The sequence below is a fragment of the Callithrix jacchus genome, chromosome 3 (assembly GCF_049354715.1).
Source record: "Callithrix jacchus isolate 240 chromosome 3, calJac240_pri, whole genome shotgun sequence".
NCBI classification, from domain to species: domain Eukaryota; kingdom Metazoa; phylum Chordata; class Mammalia; order Primates; family Cebidae; genus Callithrix; species Callithrix jacchus.
In genome coordinates this window covers 192991718-193011490 of record NC_133504.1, presented here as the reverse complement: position 1 = coordinate 193011490, position 19773 = coordinate 192991718, and the positions used below count along the sequence as shown (strand labels likewise).

Genomic DNA, 19773 nt, shown 5'->3' with positions numbered 1-19773 from the left:
TCACAAATAATTTCACTTGTTTCTTTTTATTATTTTTGATGTGGCCAATAAAAAGTTAAAAATTCACAAATAGCTAACATTTTGCTTTTTTTTTTTTTTTTTTTTTTTTGAGACGGAGTTTCGCTTTTGTTACCCAGGCGGGAGTGCAATGGCACGATCTTGGCTCACTGCAACCTCCGCCTCCTGGGTTCAAGCAATTCTCCTGCCTCAGTCTCCCGAGTAGCTGGGACTACAGGTGCGCGCCACCATGCCCAGCTAATTTTTGTATTTTTAGTAGAGACGGAGTTTCACTATGTTGACCAGGACGGTCTCGATATCTTGACCTCGTGATCCACCCGCCTCGGCCTCCCAAAATGCTGGGATTAGAGGCGTGAGTCACCGCGACTGGCCACATTTTACTTTTTAGATGATTACTTCCTTCTTAAAAATCTCAGGTGTCCTACTCAAAAGAGCAGAGGCAAAAAAAGGTTATAAAACATTAAAATAATTGTCATTATATGGTTGCCATTTGTGAACAAGTGGGTGTGTATGTGCGTGCATGTGTATGTGTGCACGTGTACATGTGTGCACGTGCCCATGTGCGCGCGTGTTGTGTGCGTTCAATTTATATTATAAATGCACTTAACCTTACACACTACAAGGTTAAAAAATGACCATGGGCTCTGCCAAGCCAAACAGATAAAACCCTGCCTGGGCCGGGTGCGGTGGCTCACGCCTTTAATCCTAGCACTTTGGGAAGCCCAGGAGGGCAGATAACCTGAAGTCAGAAGTTCAAGACCCGGGCTCCTGGCCAACATCGTGAAACCTCATCTCTACTAAAAACACAAAAATTAGCTGGGCGTGGTAGCGGGCACTTGTAATCCCAGCTACTTGGGAGGCTGAGGCAGGACAATCGCTTAAACCCAGGGAGTGGAGGTTGCAGTGAGCAGAGATCGCGCCATTGCACTCCAACTTGGACGAGAAGAGCCAGACTCCGTCACACACACAAAAAAACCAGCCTGAAAGTGCCGAGAGGCAGGAGCCTGTCTCTGTCACCTCACTCAGTGCAGCGTATGGTCGCAACTTCTGTCACTCAAGGCCTGAGGGCGGGGATTGGAGTCCTATCCAATCAGAGTGCTGGAGTGACAACTGCCCAATCAGGCGAGCAGCCAAAGAGGAGGGGGCGGCATCCGGGATCTGGCGGGGCCTTTGCGGCGCTTCAGCCCGAGCTCGGGTTAGAGTTTCTCTGCCCCGTGTTCTCGGCTCCCGGAGGCCGGGGTGATTCAGCCGCAGCCTCGGCCTCCGTTACTCTGTGACATGCGGGTCTCGGGTGATTCGTAGCTAAGACTCCGCGACACCCCGAAGTCCAGAAATGGTGAGTGTGCGGGGCAGGGCGTCCCGAGGCTGGGGAGGCCTCATCGGAACCGGCGGGAAATGGCGGAGGCGGGACGGAGTCTGGGAGCCGAGTCCACGCGGCCGCCGCTCAGCCGTCGGTCCTCAGTCCCCTCCGCGGAGGGACCCGGGCTCCCGACGGTCCCCGCACGGCGGCTCTGGCCCAGCCTGCAGCCCTTGTTGTCAGCTCTGCGCCCGCAGCCCCGCACCTTCCCCGGGCTGCGAGCTGAGGAGCTCCGCGGTGCCCGCGTGGGCGGCTCTGTGGTCCGGGGTCCCGTCCCTACTTGACCCTGTTCGGATTAGATGGAGGCTCCGTGAAAACGTGGGGTTCCCGTGAGCAAACGGGGACTCGTGCACGGGGCGGCCCCGGCCGTGGCTGGCGCTCTGGGGGCTGTCAGCGGTCTTGAAGGAAAGGCTCTTGTGAGGGGTGTGGGGAGGCGAAGCGGATCGCCCGCCGCCCCCTTTCCCAGCAGCTCCCTCGCCCCGGGCGTCTCCCCCGCGTGGCTGTTTCTGGGGGGGCGTCTCTTAGACCCCGCCGTGGGTGCGCCCGGCGCTCCGCAGAGTTCTGAGCGGTTCTGCCACGTGACTGACCCCGAGGAGGGTGTGGGCGCCCTTGGTTTACAGGCGGGGTTCGGAAATGAGGACGCGTGTCCAGAGGCCGGGACTGGCGTCTGCGGGGGGCGGCTGCGGGAAGAGCGCTGAGCTTGTGTGGTCGGCGCTGACTCTGGGTGGTGTCGTTAGTGAGGTGCTGGACGTCCCGTCGGGGTGGAGCACTGACTGCTGTTGAGCAAACTCCGAACGTTTTCTGTCAGAAGACAGACGTGGCTGAGCCTGGGCTGGAGGGAGATGTGGGGTGTCCGCGGGAGACCCGGCCAGGTTCTGCACATGCGCTGTCCTGTTCCTCCAGGTCTCCTCCGGGTAGAGAGGGGACTGGGAACTTAGAGGAAAGGAGTTCTGAGAAAAGCCCTTCCCTGCACCCTGCTGCCAGCCCCGTCCAAATGCTAACCCACTACTGAGCACGCCCACTGGGATTTTGCACCGACCACACCCTTCCTAGGACAGGGTTCTACCCTCATGAATTGGGCCCATGGCAGCTTTGCACTTAGAATTTTCTGCCAAAAACACACACATTGCTCAGAAGTTTCCTGGCTCATCTCAACCCCAGACACTGGATCTGTAGCAGGAGCCTGTTTCCTTTACCCGCCCAGGCTTCTGGACCCACTGATCCTGATGTCTTCTGCCTTTACGGACACAGAAATCAGTCAGAGCATAGCCCTGCCTGGGCCTGTACCTGTATCACAAACCAGTGCTTTAGTTAGTCCTGTTCTGCCCCACCCATGTCTCTCCATAGGTCCTTTCTCTCTTCCTCTTTTAACTTCCGACAAATCCTCTTCCCTGTGCACACACTGTGCGTCAGTTCATCCCTTACATGCAAGTCTTTTCTTTTGAGATGGAGTTAAACTCTTGTCACGCAGGCTGGAGTGCACTGGCATGATCTTGGCTCACTGCAACCTCTGCCTCCCAGGTTAAGTGATTCTCCTGCCTCAGCTTCCCCAGTAGCTGGGATTACAGGCAACTGCTACCACTCTGGCTGATTTTTTTTTTCTTTGTATTTTTTTTTAGTAGAGATGGGGTTTCCCCATGTTGGCCAGGCTGGTCTCAGTCTCCTGACATGAAGTGATCTGCCCACCTTGGCCTCCCAAAGTGTTAGGATTATAGGCGTGAGCCACCGTGCCCAGCCATGTGCAAGTATTTACACTGGTTTTTGAAATATATGTATATCATTTTTATTAGTTAAATAGGTTATTTGCCTTTTCTGACTCAGACTTGTCTTTAGGACCTGGGAACTATTGCTTTGAAATATAAATAGCAGTGGCCGGGAGCGGTGGCTCACGCCTGTAATCCCAGCACTTTCGGAGGCTGAGGCGGGTGGATCACGAGGTCAAGAGATCGAGACCATCCTGGTCAACTTGGTGAAACCCCGTCTTTACTAAAAATACAAAAAATTAGCTGGGCATGATGGCGCGTGCCTGTAATCCCAGCTACTCAGGAGGCTGAGGCAGGAGAATTGCCTGAACCCAGGAGGCGGAGGTTGTGGTGAGCCGAGATCGCGCCATTGCACTCCAGCCTGGGTAACGAGCGAAACTCTGTCTCAAAAAAAAAAAAAAAAAAAAGAAATGTAAATAGCAAGAATATATATCCTATTCCATAGTTTCTGTGGGAAGGTAGGAGGCTGCCTTCAGCAGGTACCCGGCTCCACATTGCAAATCTCTGTCCTGTCACAAAGATGTGGGAAGTTTATTTTTCCTTAGAATATTACCAATTAGAAACCCAGATGACCTCCCAAATTACTAGGTGAAGTTGTAGTAAACTGTGTATGACAGATGGTGCTTTCAAGTCTTTTACTTGAGAACTAATGATGGTACTTTTTTCTGTTTGCAGTCTCTTAGTAAATTGGCTGTGATGCACATCACATTTTGGTTTAGTTATATAACAGAACATTTTATTGCTGTTCTATTATGGTGGAGAGTTTTTTTTAGGACTGAAGATTTTTTTTTTTTTTAAACAGTCTCGCTCTGTCATCAGGCTGGAGTACAGTGGGGCAATCTCAGCCACTGCAGTCTCCACTTCCCAGGTTCAAGCAGTTCTCTTGCCTCTGCCTCCTGAGTAGCCAGTAGCTCAGCCACTACAGGTGCTCACCACTACACCCAGCTACTTTGTTTTGTATTTTTAGTAGAGACAGGTTTCACCATGTTGGCCAGAATGGTCTCAATCTCCTGGCCTCGTGGTCTGCCCACCTCGGCCTCCCAAAGTGCTGGGACTACAGGCATGAACCACTATGCCCGGCAGATAATTTTTCTTTTAGTTATATTTTCTACACACAGTCCAGAATTACCAGATGTTATACACAAAGTGCCCACCAGGCTTTACTTGAGAGAAAAATCTTTGTTCTCAGGATTCTAGTCACAGCACACAGTTGTGCAACAAAGTACAGCAAAGTGCTTCCCAAAGCTGCAGACAAAGTGGTCTCTCTCTTCAGGATCTGCAGTCCCTTGTAGAGCAGTTACACTTGGTTTCTGCAAAAGTAACTTCAGGACAGCAGTCTGTTATTTCACCTCTTTCACTGCTTCTGTCATCTTCAGTCTGACACTGTTTCAGAAATCACGGGGCTGGTAAACCCAGCAAGGATTATACATGTGCATTAATTAAACTTGAGAACTTTAGTTCTCTCCCTCCTCCCTTTGCTCAAATGCCCATAAATGTGCACAACTCAACAGCCCTCCAAGACCTAAATGTACAGTTCCAAATTCTGAATTTATATGTCTTGGGATTTGAGAGAAGAAAATAACTTTTTTTTTCTTTGAGATGGAGTTTCACTCTTGTCACTCAGGCTGGAGTACAGTGGCACGATCTTGGCTCACTGCAACTTCTGCCTTCCAGGTTCAAGCGATTCTCCTGCCACAGCCTCCCGACTAGCTGGGACTACAGGTGTCCACCACTGTACCCAGCGAATTTTTCTATTTTTAGTAGAGACAGGGTTTCACCATATTGGCCAGGCTGGTCTCAAACTTCTGATCTTGTGATCTGCTCACCTCAGCCCCCCAAAGTGCTGGGATTATAGGCGTGAGCCACCACACCTGGACCCAAAAAGAACTTTTATCTATGTTCTTTTCATTATCGAACCCACAGATTTGTTAAAATGAGACCACAATCATATACTGTGCCCCTCTTTGAACTTTTGAAATTGCTTGCTGTTGGCACAAGTGGCTATAAATTAACCCAGTAATGCCACAGTGGACACTAGAACCCACACGCTACAGCTTAACAATGTGTGTAGCCAATCACTCACCAACGTTACTTCTGTAAACCCATAAGAATTTCTGACAACTATCAGTTCCCTCTCTGCCTTCCTTTTTGCCTTTACAAATATATGTGTGATTGGAGTGTATATACTCTAGGGTTGCAATCTTCAAACTTTGCCCCCCCAGAAAAAAAACTCTCTACTTATGTTTACCCCAGCTTTTTCCTTTCAGGTCAAAATATTCTTTAGAATGTGTTGAAGGAGCCTCCACGAGGGGATCTCTCTGGTTTTACTCTGCTTGCGGTATTCCCTAAAAATGCAGAGGCACATCGATCCCACCTAGAATCTGGACATAAAAGCTGGTCTCTGCCTCGGATTCCCAAGACTGTGGGTTGAAGACATATGGAAAACTCACAGAACACTTTTTCTGCATTATGAGAGGTCAACATAGATATCTTAAGCCCCATTTTTAGAGTGGAGCCCTTTGAGTTTTCCAGGTCTTGTTCACTGACCTGCTACAGCTGTCTGTGAGGCTTCTGATGTGAATAGAATCCTGTGGCAGAATTCGTAAGTGTAAACTTGCCTCTTAGCAGTGGGAAGTCAAAGACACAAAGTATCCAGAGCCATAATGACAACCATAATCACACATGTGCCTTCCTCCTGTATACTGTGTTGTAGGAATACAGTACTTTGTCCTTCCCCTTACCTCAGAGTTAGCTGATCCAGGGACAGGGGTTATCACATCTGCAAGTCCACCAGGGCAGCTCTATTTGCACCCTATAAAGTCAGCTTGAGTGTCTCCTCCCTGGATTACTATGAGAGAATTGCACTGACCCAAGGTCACTGGGGACACTCTTACCAGCATCTTTGAGTAATTGAGATATTTAAAGATGTCCTGTGCAGACTGGGGTCAGTCTGACAAGAAGGTCTAATTCTGCTCCCATTTCAGAGGAAGAGAAATGACTCATGCAGGGTTTGTTCCTCCCTCACAGAAAGAATCTCCTTGAATTGTACCCAGATAAGAATTGCTCCAGTTTTCTGGTTCTTTGATGAAAAATGAGGAGATCTGGAGACTCAAACTCATCAATAAGCTAATTGCTTCTATTTTATATGGTCATTAGAAAAAGACATGAAGCAGTCATGGTCTCTACCATCAAGGCATTTGCTGTCTAGAGCACATGAATAAATGGTTGAATTTAGCATCTTGTGTTCGGTACCAAGACAGAAATTGTACAGGAGACTTAAGCTTCATTTGGGTTATTTCCATTTTCCTGTTTTGTGAGTTTTGATGCCACCGCCTGATTGGCTATTCATTGACAGAAGAGAAGTTGTTGTTATTATTATTTGTATTGTTTTCACCTTGCTGAGAATAAATAATTAGCTTCTAATATAATTGGTCTAGAAAAACATGAGGGTTTTGGAACTCTGGGAATCAAATTTCTCTTGGGCAGGCTTAGAAAAGACAAAACTGAAAATAGTTATGGGCATAGAGAGCAGATGCCTAGGGTCCTCCTTCTGTCTCAGCCCTGCCCAGATCCACCCTGTGATGAACCTTGTCCAGATCTGACCCCACACTGAAATTTCTCACAGAACTGCTTAGAGATTAGAGTTTGGGGTGGCTATTTCTACTGCCTCTCCAGAGCTGGGGCTCACAATTCCTGAAACCCAAAAGCTGATAAATGGGGAAAAGCTATATACTTTTGTGCCTTAAATTCTTTTTTATAAAATTAAAATCCGTGTTTTTAGAGACATCCCATCCAGCAACCTGTTCTCCATCTCTGCAGTTTCAGTGTTTTGTTCACAAGTCTCAAAGTAAATACAAACACAAAAGTAAAAAATTCCTCTGAATTGCACTTAACAGTTCCTTTCTGCATCTTTCCTATCTATATTGAGCTATTATTCTATGCATTAAAAAAAAAATCAATGATAAGAAAATAGAAGAACAAATAGAAATGCTGGGGCCCTGCATTTAAATCTTGCGAAGTATGGGGCACTTGGTACCTTCTTTTCTTAGTACCGTCTTTTCAGGATGTTACAGAATAACACACATAATGTGAACTTCCCAGCACACTGTTCTGTGACACACTGAGCATATAGTACATGCTCCGTAAAGATCGCATGAATGAATGTGCATGTTTTTCAAATGCAGACTTACTCAGGCATTGCCACCATCTCCTGTCTTTGTAAACTTTAAAGGGCCTAGATAGAATGCCATGTTTCAAAATGATGATTGGTGGTCTTGTCTTCAAATGTAAAGTATTTGTGTTGTGATAAGGTTGTTGGGATTAGGGACTCTGTGCTGTGTCTGCTTTCTCTGGCCGAGTGGTATTTTAATGGATCCAGGGAGAGGGACATCAGCATTAACAGCAGACTTGCAATAAGAAGCTAATTCACTGGGGCCAGACGCAGTGGCTCAAGCCTGTAATCCCAGCTCTTTGGGAGGCTGAGGCAGATGGATCACAAGGTCAAGAGATCGAGACCATCCTGGTCAACATGGTGAAACCCCATCTCTACCAAAAATACAAAAAATTAGCTGGGCATAGTGGCACGTGCCTGTAATCCCAGCTACTCAGGAGGCTGAGGCAGGAGAATTGCCTGAACCCAGGAGGTGGAGGTTGCTGTGAGCCGAGATCGCGCCATTGCACTCCAGCCTGGGTAACAAGAGCGAAACTCGGTCTCAAAAAAAAAAAAAAAAGAAGCTAATTCATGGACCCTTCTTAAACCTGCAGAATGTTGTTACTTACAGTGAGGCTTTGAATACCAAGTAACTTATATGCATATTGAACTTTAGAGGCAATGCTTGGCTGAGTGACTCTTAGCCTAGTCTTCCAGTAGTATCACATGGACACTTTAAAGAGAAACCATCACCGTTGCCTTCCCCACAGATCCTGTCTATTTTTCTGGGTGGAAAAATTTCTGCTTCTTAAATTAAATTCCTCACATGATTCTACCACAAGGCCAGGGTCAAATATGAGGGCTTCCAGATACTTTAATGAGAAGTGAGTTCACCCTTTGTTCCAGTAGGTCACAAAGGGCCTGCTCTATTTGGTTTTGGTAGGGGCAGGTCAGTGTATCCCATATTTCCATTGCAGCAACAGAAAGGCATGTCCTCCTTAAAACTCAGAGTTATAGAATACTTTAGAGAACATTACTGAGTTGAAAGTTATTTTATCAGATAATTGCAGTCAGTCTCATGAGTCAGAACTAGTTCTCTTAACTCATTTCACCTGTAGTCAAATTAAGACCTCTTGTCACCGCCGGGCACAGTGGCTCACACCTGTAATCCCAGCACTTTGGGAGGCCAAGGTGGTGGATCACCTGAGGTCAGAAGTTTAAGACCAGCCTGGCCAAAATGGTGAAACCCTGTCTCTAATAAAAAAAAAATCAGCTGGGCATGGTGGCAGGTGCCTGTAATCCCAGCTACTCAGGAGGCCAAGGCAGAAGAATTGCTTGAGCCTGGGAGGCAGAGGTTGCAGTGAGCCGAGACTGTGCCACCGCACTCCAGCCTGGGCAACAGAGTGAGACTTCATATTAAAAAAACAAAAACAAAAACAAAAAAAACTCTGTCACTTGCTAAATATGTATTTTCAGGAACTCTTAACATTCAGGGATGTGGCCATAGAATTCTCTCCAGAAGAGTGGAGATGTCTGGACCCTGCCCAGCAGAATTTATATAGAGATGTGATGTTGGAGAACTACAGAAACCTGGTCTCCCTGGGTGAGGATAACTTTAATATGTAATTCCTAATACTTTTTCAGAGTTTTATTTTCTTCCTTTGTAGAATGTCTCTTGGGATTTTCTCCTTTGTGTGAATTTCAGTTCCTCTCTTCAAGAAAAAACTTGGCTGGAGATGGTGGTTCACTCCTGTAATCCCAGCACTTTGGGAGGCCAAGGTGGGAGGATCACGAGGTCAGGCGTTCGAGACTAGCCCAGCCAACATGGTGAAACCCCATCTCTATTAGAAATACAAAAATTAACCAGGTGTGGTCATGCCACCTATAATCCCAGCTATTCAGGAGGCTGAGACAGGAGTATCACTTGAACCAGGGAAATGAGGTTGCAATGAGCCGAGACCGCACCACTGCACTCCAGCCTAGTGTAAAAAAATAAAATCTTTAGTATGTTTCATCTTTATGTAAACCTTCTTGTGAGCTAATTTGTGTCCTTCACTCTAGGTTAGTGGTAATTCTATAAATTAAATGACATAAAATATTGTCTTTGATATCTTAAAATGCAATTTGCACAACTTATTTTTGATTCATTAGTACTTGGTAGTGGAGCTAAAAGCCTACAGATTTAAAATACTTAATTATTATTATTTTTTTTGAAATGGAGTCTTGCTCTGTCACCCAGGCTAGAGTGCAGTGGCATGATCTTGGCTCACTGCAACCTCCACCTCCTGGGTTCAAGCGATTCTCCTGCCTCAGCCTCCCAAGTAGCTGGGATTATAGGCACCTGCCACTGCGCCTGGCTAATTTTTGTATTTTTAGTAGAGATGGGGTTTTTGCCATCTTTGCCAGGCTGGTCTCGATCTCCTGACCTCGTGATACCCCTGCTTCGGCCTCCTAAAGTGCTGGGATTACAGGCGTGAGCCACCACGCCTAGCCAAAATACTTAAATATTCTAAAGATTAATTTTCTAGAATCCCCTATAATTTCTCTATTCTACTTAACATAATGCTTGGTAATTGGAGTATCCCCAGCAATAGTCATGTTAATTTTTTTTAATAAAACAGGTGTGGCTATCTCTAACCCAGACCTGGTTACCTGTCTGGAGCAAAGAAAAGAGCCCTGCAATGTGAAGATACGTGAGACAGTAGCCAAACCCCCAGGTAGGTGACAGTGAATGAAGGAGGGCACACAGGCAAGGAGACCAAAGGTCAAGAAGGAAGCCCGGCCTTAACATGTGGTTTGGGAAGCTCTGTGCCAATAAAAATAATTTCTGAAAAGGCTACATTTTTTCTCATATTCACAAATAAGGTCATCATCTGTCCCATGCTCTTAAATCTAATAATTCAGTTTTTCCTTTAGTGATCTCCCTTCAGGTTTACAGGGAGAGCCATTGTCTACTTTATCACTTATAAAGGGCTCCGTGATCTGACTGCTGTCCATTGCTTTTGGAGACCTGGGAATGCTTGTATAATTGAGGAGCTCTATGTTCAAGTTTTTTTTCTTCCAAATACTGTTTTTTGCATCATGTCTAAAATCCTTAAGGTGAGTAGTGGACGTATTGAGATTTGGTTCAGAAATCCCAGGAACACATGTTGGATATCTCTTCTGCCTAGTGATTTTTTTTTTTTAATTTTTTATTGGATTTTAGGTTTTGGGGTACATGAGCAGAGCATGTAAGACAGTTGCGTAGGAACACACATGGCAGTGTGCTTTTCTTTCCTTCTCCCCTTCACCCACATTTGGCATTTCTCCCCAGGCTATCCCTCCCCACCTCCCCCTCCCACTGGCCCTCCCCTTTTCCCCCCAATAGACCCCAGTGTTTAGTACTCCCCTTTCTGTGTCCATATGTTCTCATTTTTCATCACCCACCTATGAGTGAGAATATGCGGTGTTTCATTTTCTGTTCTTGTGTCAGTTTGCTGAGGATGACGTTCTCCAGATTCATCCATGTCCCTACAAACGACACAAACTCATCATTTCTGATTGCTGCATAATATTCCATGGTGTATATGTGCCACATTTTTCCAATCCAGTCTATCATCAATGGGCATTTTGGTTGGTTCCAGGTCTTTGCTATTGTAAACAGTGCTGCAATGAACATTCGTGTACATGTGTCCTTATAGTAGAACGATTTATAGTCTTTTGGATATATACCTAGTAATGGGATTGCTGGGTCAAATGGAATTTCTATTTCTAAGGCCTTGAGGAATCACCACACTGTCTTCCACAATGGTTGAACTACTTTACACTCCCACCAACAGTGTAAAAGTGTTCCTTTTTCTCCACATCCTCTCCAGCATCTGTTGTCTCCAGATTTTTTAATGATTGCCATTCTAACTGGCGTGAGATGGTATCTCAATGTGGTTTTGATTTGCATCTCTCTGATGACCAGTGACGATGAGCATTTTTTCATATGATTGTTGGCCTCATATATGTCTTCTTTCGTAAAGTGTCTGTTCATATCCTTTGCCCACTTTTGAATGGGCTTGTTTGTTTTTTTCCTGCAAATCCGTTTGAGTTCTTTGTAAATTCTGGATATCAGCCCTTTGTCAGATGGGTAAACTGCAAAAATTTTTTCCCATTCTGTTGGTTGCCGATCCACTCTAGTGACTGTTTCTTTTGCCGTGCAGAAGCTGTGGAGTTTCATTAGGTCCCATTTGTCTATTTTGGCTTTCGTTGCCAATGCTTTTGGTGTTTTGTTCATAAAGTCCTTGCCTACTCCTATGTCCTGGATAGTTTTGCCTAGATTTCCTTCTAGGGTTTTTATGGTGCCAGGTCTTATGTTTAAGTCTTTAATCCATCTGGAGTTAATTTTAGTGTAAAGTGTCAGGAAGGGGTCCAGTTTCTGCTTTCTGCACATGGCTAGCCAGTTTTCCCAACACCATTTGTTAAACAGGGAATCCTTTCCCCCTTGCTTGTTTTTGTCAGGTTTATCAAAGATTGTATAGTTGTAGATATGTTGTGTTGCCTCCGGTGCCTCTGTTCTGTTCCATTGGTCTATATCTCTGTTTTGGTACCAGTACCATGCTGTTTTGATTACTGTAGCCTTGTAGTATAGTTTGAAATCGAGTAGTGTGATGCCCCCCGCTGTGTTCTTTTTGCTTAGAATTGACTTGGCTATGCGGGCTCTCTTTTGGTTCCATATGAAGTTCATGGTGGTTTTTTCCAGTTCTGTGAAGAAAGTCAATGGTAGCTTGATGGGGATAGCGTTGATTCTGTAAATTACTTTGGGCAGTATAGCCATTTTCACGATATTAATTCTTCCTAACCATGAACATGGAATGTTTCTCCATCTGTTTGTGTCCTCTCTGATTTCGTTGAGCAGTGGTTTGTAGTTCTCCTTGAAGAGGTCCCTTACGTTCCTTGTGAGTTGTATTCCAAGGTATTTTATTCTTTTTGTAGCAATTGTGAATGGCAGTTGGTTCTTGATTTGGCTTTCTTTAAGTCTGTTATTGGTGTAGACGAATGCTTGTGATTTTTGCACATTGATTTTATATCCTGAGACTTTTTTTTATATCCAAGTTTTTGAAGTTGCTTATCAGTTTCAGGAGTTTTTGGGCTGAGGTGATGGGGTCTTGTAGGTATACTATCATGTCGTCTGCAAATAGAGACAATTTGGCTTCCACCTTTCCTATTTGAATACCCTTTATTTCTTTTTCTTGCCTGATTGCTCTGGCTAGAACTTCCAGAACTATATTGAATAGGAGTGGTGAAAGAGGGCATCCTTGTCTAGTGCCAGATTTCAAAGGGAATGCTTCCAGTTTTTGCCCATTCAGTATGATATTGGCTGTTGGTTTGTCATAAATAGCTTTTATTACTTTGAGATACGTTCCATCGATACCGAGTTTATTGAGGGTTTTTAGCATAAAGGGCTGTTGAATTTTGTCAAATGCCTTCTCTGCATCAATTGAGATAATCATGTGGTTTTTGTTTTTGGTTCTGTTTATGTGGTGAATTACGTTTATAGACTTGCGTATGTTGAACCAGCCTTGCATCCCCGGGATGAATCCTACTTGATCATGGTGAGTAAGTTTTTTGATTTGCTGTTGCATTCGGCTTGCCAGTATTTTATTGAAGATTTTTGCATCTATGTTCATCATGGATATTGGCCTGAAGTTTTCTTTTCTTGTTGGGTCTCTGCCGGGTTTTGGTATCAGGATGATGTTGGTCTCGTAAAATGATTTGGGAAGGATTCCCTCTTTTTGGATTGTTTGAAATAGTTTTAGAAGGAATGGTACCAGCTCCTCTTTGTGTGTCTGGTAGAATTCAGCTGTGAACCCATCTGGACCTGGGCTTTTTTTGTGTGGTAGGCTCTTAATTGCTGCCTCGAATTCTGCCCTTGTTATTGGTCTATTCATAGTTTCAGCTTCCTCCTGGTTTAGGCTTGGGAGGACACAGGAGTCCAGGAATTTATCCATTTCTTCCAGGTTTACTAGTTTATGTGCATAGAGTTGTTTGTAATATTCTCTGATGATGGTTTGAATTTCTGTGGAATCTGTGGTGATTTCCCCTTTATCATTTTTTATTGCATCTATTTGGTTGTTCTCTCTTTTATTTTTAATCAATCTGGCTAGTGGTCTATTTTGTTGATCTTTTCAAAAAACCAGCTCTTGGATTTATTGATTTTTTGAAGGGTTTTTTGTATCTCAATCTCCTTCAGTTCAGCTCTGATCTTAGTTATTTCTTGTCTTCTGCTGGGTTTTGAGTGTTTTTGATCTTGCTCCTCTAGCTCTTTCAATTTTGACGATAGGGTGTCAATTTTGGATCTCTCCATTTTCCTCATATGGGCACTTATTGCTATATACTTTCCTCTAGAGACTGCTTTAAATGTGTCCCAGAGGTTCTGGCATGTTGTGTCTTCGTTCTCATTGGTTTCGAAGAACTTCTTTATTTCTGACTTCATTTCATTGTTTACCCAGTCAACATTCAAGAGCCAGTTGTTCAGTTTCCATGAAGCTGTGCGGTTCTGGGTTGGTTTCTGTATTCTGAGTTCTAACTTGATTGCACTATGGTCTGAGAGGCTGTTTGTTATGATTTCAGTTGTTTTGCATTTGTTGAGCAGTGCTTTACTTCCAATTATGTGGTCAATTTTTGAGTAGGTGTGATGTGGTGCTGAGAAGAATGTCTATTCTGTGGATTTGGGGTGGAGAGTTCTGTAAATGTCTATCAGGTTTGCTTGCTCCAGGTCTGAGTTCAAGCCCTGGATATCCTTGTTGATTTTCTGTCTGGTTGATCTAATATTGACAGTGGAGTGTTAAAGTCTCCCACTATTATTGTGTGGGAGTCTAAGTCTCTTTGTAAGTCATTAAGAACTTGCCTTATGTATCTGGGTGCTCCTGCATTGGGTCCATATATGTTTAGGATCATTAGCTCTTCTTGTTTTATCGATCCTTTTACCAGTATGTAATGGCCTTCTTTGTCTCTTTTGATCTTTGTTGCTTTAAAGTCTATTTTATCAGAGACGAGTATTGCAACTCCTGCTTTTTTTTGCTCTCCATTTGCTTGGTAAATCTTCCTCCATCCCTTCATTTTGAGCCTTTGTGTATCCTTGCATGTGAGATGGGTTTCCTGGATACAGCACACTGATGGGTTTTGGATTTTTATCCAATTTGCCAGTCTGTGTCTTTTGATTGGTGCATTTAGTCCATTTACATTTAGGGTTAATATTGTTATGTGTGAATTTGATACTGCCATTTTGATGCTAAGTGGCTGTTTTGCCTGTTAGTTGTTGTAGATTCTTCATTATGTTGATGCTCTTTAACTTTTAGTGTGATTTTGGAATGGCTGGTACTGGTTGTTTCTTTCTATGTGTAGTGCCTCTTTTAGGAGCTCTTGTAAAGCAGGCCTGGTGGTGACAAAATCTCTGAGTACTTGCTTGTTCGCAAAGGATTTTATTTTTCCTTCACTTCTGAAGCTCAGTTTGGCTGGATATGAAATTCTGGGTTGAAAGTTCTTTTCTTTAAGAATGTTGAATATTGGCCCCCACTCTCTTCTGGCTTGTAGTGTTTCTGCCGAGAGATCTGCTGTGAGTCTGATGGGCTTCCCTTTGTGGGTAACTCGACCTTTCTCTCTGGCTACCCTTAGTATTTTCTTTTTTATTTCAACCTTGTTGAATCTGACGATTATGTGCCTTGGGGTTGCTCTTCTTGCAGAATATCTTTGTGGTGTTCTCTGTATTTCCTGCATTTGAGTGTTGGCCTGTCTTGCTAGGTGGGGGAAGTTTTCCTGGATGATGTCCTGAAGAGTATTTTCCAGCTTGGATTCATTCTCTTCGTCCCCTTCTGGTACACCTATCAAACGTAGATTAGGTCTTTTCACATAGTCCCACATTTCTTGGAGACTTTGTTCATTCCTTTTTGCGCTTTTTTCTCTAATCTTGGTTTCTCGTTTTATTTCATTGAGTTGGTCTTCGACTTCAGATATTCTTTCTTCTGCTTGATCAATTCGGCTATTGAAACTTGTGCATGCTTCGCGAAGTTCTTGTATTGTGTTTTTCAGCTCCTTTAATTCATTCATATTCCTCTCTAAGTTATCCATTCTTGTTATCATTTCCTCATATCTTTTTTTAAGTTCCTTAGTTTCTTTGCATTGATTTAAAACATGTTCTTTTAGCTCACAAAAGTTTCTCATCCACCTTCTGAAGTCTAATTCCGTCATTTCGTCACAGTCATTCTCCGTCCAGCTTTGCTCCCTTGCTGGTGAGGAGTTTTGGTCCTTTCTAGGAGGTGAGGTGTTCTGGTTTCGGGTGTTTTCCTCCTTTTTTCGCTGGTTTCTTCCCATCTTTGTGGGTTTATCTGCTTGTCATCTGCGTAGTTGCTGACTTTTCGATTGGGTCTCTGAGTGGACACCCAGATTGTTGATGATGAAGTATTTCTGTTACTTGGTTTTTCTTCTACCAGCCTAGCCCCTTCGCTGTACGGCTGCTGAGGTCCACTCCAGGCCCTGCTTGTCTGGGGTGCACCTCTAGCAGCTGTGGCACAGTGAGGGATGCTACCCATTTCTTTTTCTGCTATCTTTGTCCCAGGATGATGCCTGCCGAATGTCAATCTTTTGGATATAGAGGGGTCAGGGAGCTGCTTGAGGAGACAGTCTGTGTACTTTTTTGGAGCTCAATTGCTGAGCTGTGAGCTCTGTTGTTCATTCAGGGCTGTTAGGCTGCTATGTTTGATTCCGCTGCAACAGAGCTCATTGAAAAAAAACCTGTTTTTCTCAAATGCTCTGTGTTGGGGGGTTCGGGCTTTATTTTTTGATGTCTGATTAGGTGTCCTGCCCAGCTAGAAGGCAGACTAGCCACTGTTTGGCTGCCGAGGCTCCGCCCTGCTGTTGTGTGATTCGCCCTGTTCCTGCAGGCTCTGCTGTGGTCTCCACCACGCCCTGCGACGGAGTCTCTTCGTTGTAGCATGTTGCCTCAGCAACGGCAGTCTGCAGTCAGCAGTGGGCGTGTATCTCAGTAGGGATGGGTTGCCTCGGCAACGGCTGGCTGCGTCAGCAGTGGGCGTGTATCTCAGTTGGGGCGGGTTGCCTCGGTAGTGGTGGACGCCCCTCCCCCACAGAGCATCTCGGACCATCTGCTCGGGATAGTTTGAAATCGCGGTTTTGTTCGTCCCACTGGGTATCCCAAACTATCTGTCCCTGCAATCCCCTGTGCTGGCCTACTGTCCAAGTCTTGTTCAGTCTCAAGTCCAGCCCTCTCAAGTCTCAGGTTGCTGGTTCAGCAGGGCACCCGGACAAGCGCGCCCTGTGGGGATTGTTGGGTAGGGCTGGCCACCGCCGCCCCGGCTGCTGGCTTCGCCAGGCAGACCTACTGCCTGGCGTCCCGTGTCTTTTTTATACTTGGGAGTTTCCCCGTTCTGTGGGCAACAAAGATCAGTCTGGAAATGCAGCTCAGACTCACCGTTTGCGGATTCAACGAGAGCTCCAATCCTGGGTTGTTCTCACAGCAGCGCCATCTTGAGTCCTCCCTCCTGCCTAGTGATTTTTAATCCTCTAGAGGTTACAAATGTAATTCTATAAAAATTCTTTTTTTTTTTTTTTTTTTTTTCCGAGACAGAGTTTCGCTCTTGTTACCCAGGCTGGAGTGCAATGGCGCAATCTCTGCTCACTGCAACCTCCACCTCCTGGGTTCAGGCAATTCTCCTCCCTCAGCTTCCTGAGTAGCTGGGACTACAGGCACGTGCCACCAAGCTTAGCTAATTTTTTGTATTTTTTAGTAGAGATGGGGTTTCACCATGTTGACCAGGATGGTCTCGATCTCTTGACCTCGTGATCCACCCGCCTCAGCCTCCCAAAGTGCTGGGATTACAGGCGTGAGCCACCGCGCCCAGCCAAATGTGCTCACATTCAAAGGGTTGGCCACCACTAGTTTAAAGTATCTACTCACCTTCTAGATTTCTTAAATGCACTGTGTCGTTAACCAGCTTAGAGCATTGCTAAGTGTATATTAAGCTCTTCATTGTTACCTTATTTCTTAATAGCTATTATTGTATAATTTTATCTTATTTAGTAGGAAGCCTTCTGAAATTCTGTTATTGAGATCTATCTCTATATAAAAATGTGTGTCTCACACACGTACACACACCTATGTAAGTTATATATGTGTATAGTAAATTCTCACTTAACTTTGTTGATAGCAACATATTGTGTGAGAAAACGAATTTTACCAGAGTATAATTGATACAGACAAGAGTTACGTTTGCATGACATAGCAACATTGCTTCATTTAATGATGTAGTTTTCAAGAACCTATTTTGAACGTAAAGTGAGAGCTTAGTGTACATCTGTGTTTATGTGACTTTCTGATAAATAAAAAAGTTGTATAACTATTTAATGTGTACAATGTAATGGTTTAATATATATAGTAAAATAAAATGCAGTCAAGTTGATGAACACATCTATTACCTCACGTAGATAAGCAATTTTTTGTTTTTGAGGCAGAATCTCACTCAGTCCCTAGGCGCCAGGCTGGAGTGCACTGGTGTGACCTTCGCTCACTGCAACTTCCGCCTCCCAGGTTTAAACAGTTCTCCTGCCTCAGCCTCCCGAGTAGCTGGGATTACAGGCACGTGCCACCACACCCAGCTAATTTTTTTGTAGTTTTAGTAAAGACGGGGTTTTACCATGTTGGCCAGGATAGTCTCGATCTCTTGACCTCGTGATCCGCCTGCCTCAGCCTCCCAAAGTGCTGAGATTACAGGCGTGAACCAGCATGCCCGGCCAGCAATTTTTTTTTTATAGTAAAAACACTTAAGGTCTACTGTTGTAGCAAATCAGAAGCATACATTGCAGTATTACTAACTATAAACACAGTGCTATTTTGCTGATCTAATTAGGATGTGCTTTAGATTTTTCAGACTTACTCAGCTTATAACTAAAAGTTTGTATTCTTTGAACATGAATGACATCTCCATTTCCCACCCTCTGGCACTAATAACCACCATTCTGCTCTCTGCTTCTATGAGTTTACATTTTTAGGTTTCTCATCTAACTGAGAAGATGCAGTTTCTTTGTCTGTGTTTGGCTTATTTTATTTAGCATAATGTCCTCCAGGTCTATCAGTGTTGTAAATGGCTTGATTTCCTTCTCTCTTCTGGCTGAATAATATTCTACTGTGTGTACATAGACACACACACATATATACTCTATTGTGTGTATATATGTGTGTGTGTGTATATATATAACATGTATAATTTTGTCTTATGTATTATATGTATACACACTGTTGGGTACACACACACACACACCCCATATTTTGGCCATTGTCAATGGTACTGCAATGAACCTGGGGCTAAAGATACTTCCTTGAGGTGCTGATTTTATTTCCCTTGGTAATATGCCCAGAAGTGGTATTGCTGGATTATATGCCTATATTTTCTACTGTTCAGTTATGATGAATTTATTAACTTACTTCTCACCATCAGCATACAGATTTTCCCTTCTATGTGTGTGTGTTTTAGGGGTGAAAAACTCAACTTTTGCCTGTTTTTGCATGGGTTATCATCATTGTTGTTTTGCTTTGAATTTCAGAAGTTTCTTGTACATTTTGGATATTAACTTCTTATCAGATATGTGGCTTTAAAATATTTTTCTATTTTGCATGGTTTAAAAAGGTTTTTTTCCCTTTGCTCTGTAGAAGCTGTTTACTTTGATGCAGTCTCACTTGTTTATATTTTATTCTGCTGTGCTTTTAATGTTATATCAAAAACGTTATTGCCAAGACCAATATCAATAAGGTTATTCCCTATGTTTTCTTCAGGAGTTTTAAGTTTTCATGTCTTACATTTAAGTCTTTTATTTTGAGTTGATTTGGGGGTATGGTATAAGAAAATTACCTACATTTATTATTTTGCTTGTGGATATCCAGTTTTTCTGGCACCATGTATTGGCAAGACTATACTTTCTGCTTTGCATATTCTTGGTGTCCTTATCAAAGATTAGTTTATCTGTATACATGGATTTGTTTCTGGGCTCTCTATTCTGTTTTATTGGTTTTTGTATCTGTTTTTACACACATACCATACTCTTGATTACTGTAACCTTCTTATAAAGTATGAAATTAGAGTATGAGGTCCCAGCTTTGTTCTTTCTCAGTATTGCTTATGTTAAAGTTGTTGAAGGTTATACTTAAGTTTTACAATTGTGTTTTCTATTACTGTGAAAATGACGCTAAAATTTTCACATTGAATATATAGATCACTTTTGATAATATGGTACTTTGACAATATTAGTTGTCGTAATGGAATATGTTTCCATTTATTTGTGTCTACTGTAATTTCTGTCATTAACTTACTGTATTTAAAGTATACATATTTAATCTCATCAGTTAAATTTATTTTAATTATTTATTTAAAATTTTTTTTTTTTTTTTTTGGAGGGGAGGAAGGCAGGAAGGAAGGGAAGAAGGACGGTAGGGAGGAAGGAAGGGATGAAGG

General features: G+C 43.6%; 1 protein-coding gene across 1 annotated transcript in view; it reads left to right on the top strand.

Annotated features, from left to right (window-relative positions):
- The first annotated feature begins 1184 nt into the window (after window positions 1-1184).
- ZNF718 (zinc finger protein 718) overlaps window positions 1185-19773 on the top strand; it is a 43336-nt gene continuing 24747 nt past the window's right edge. Inside the window, exons 1-3 of the mRNA XM_008993744.5 lie at window positions 1185-1354; window positions 8765-8891; window positions 9910-10005. Coding sequence (XP_008991992.1) covers window positions 1352-1354; window positions 8765-8891; window positions 9910-10005 — 226 coding nt within the window. The 5' untranslated portion in view covers window positions 1185-1351. The remainder of the gene's footprint in view (window positions 1355-8764; window positions 8892-9909; window positions 10006-19773) is intronic.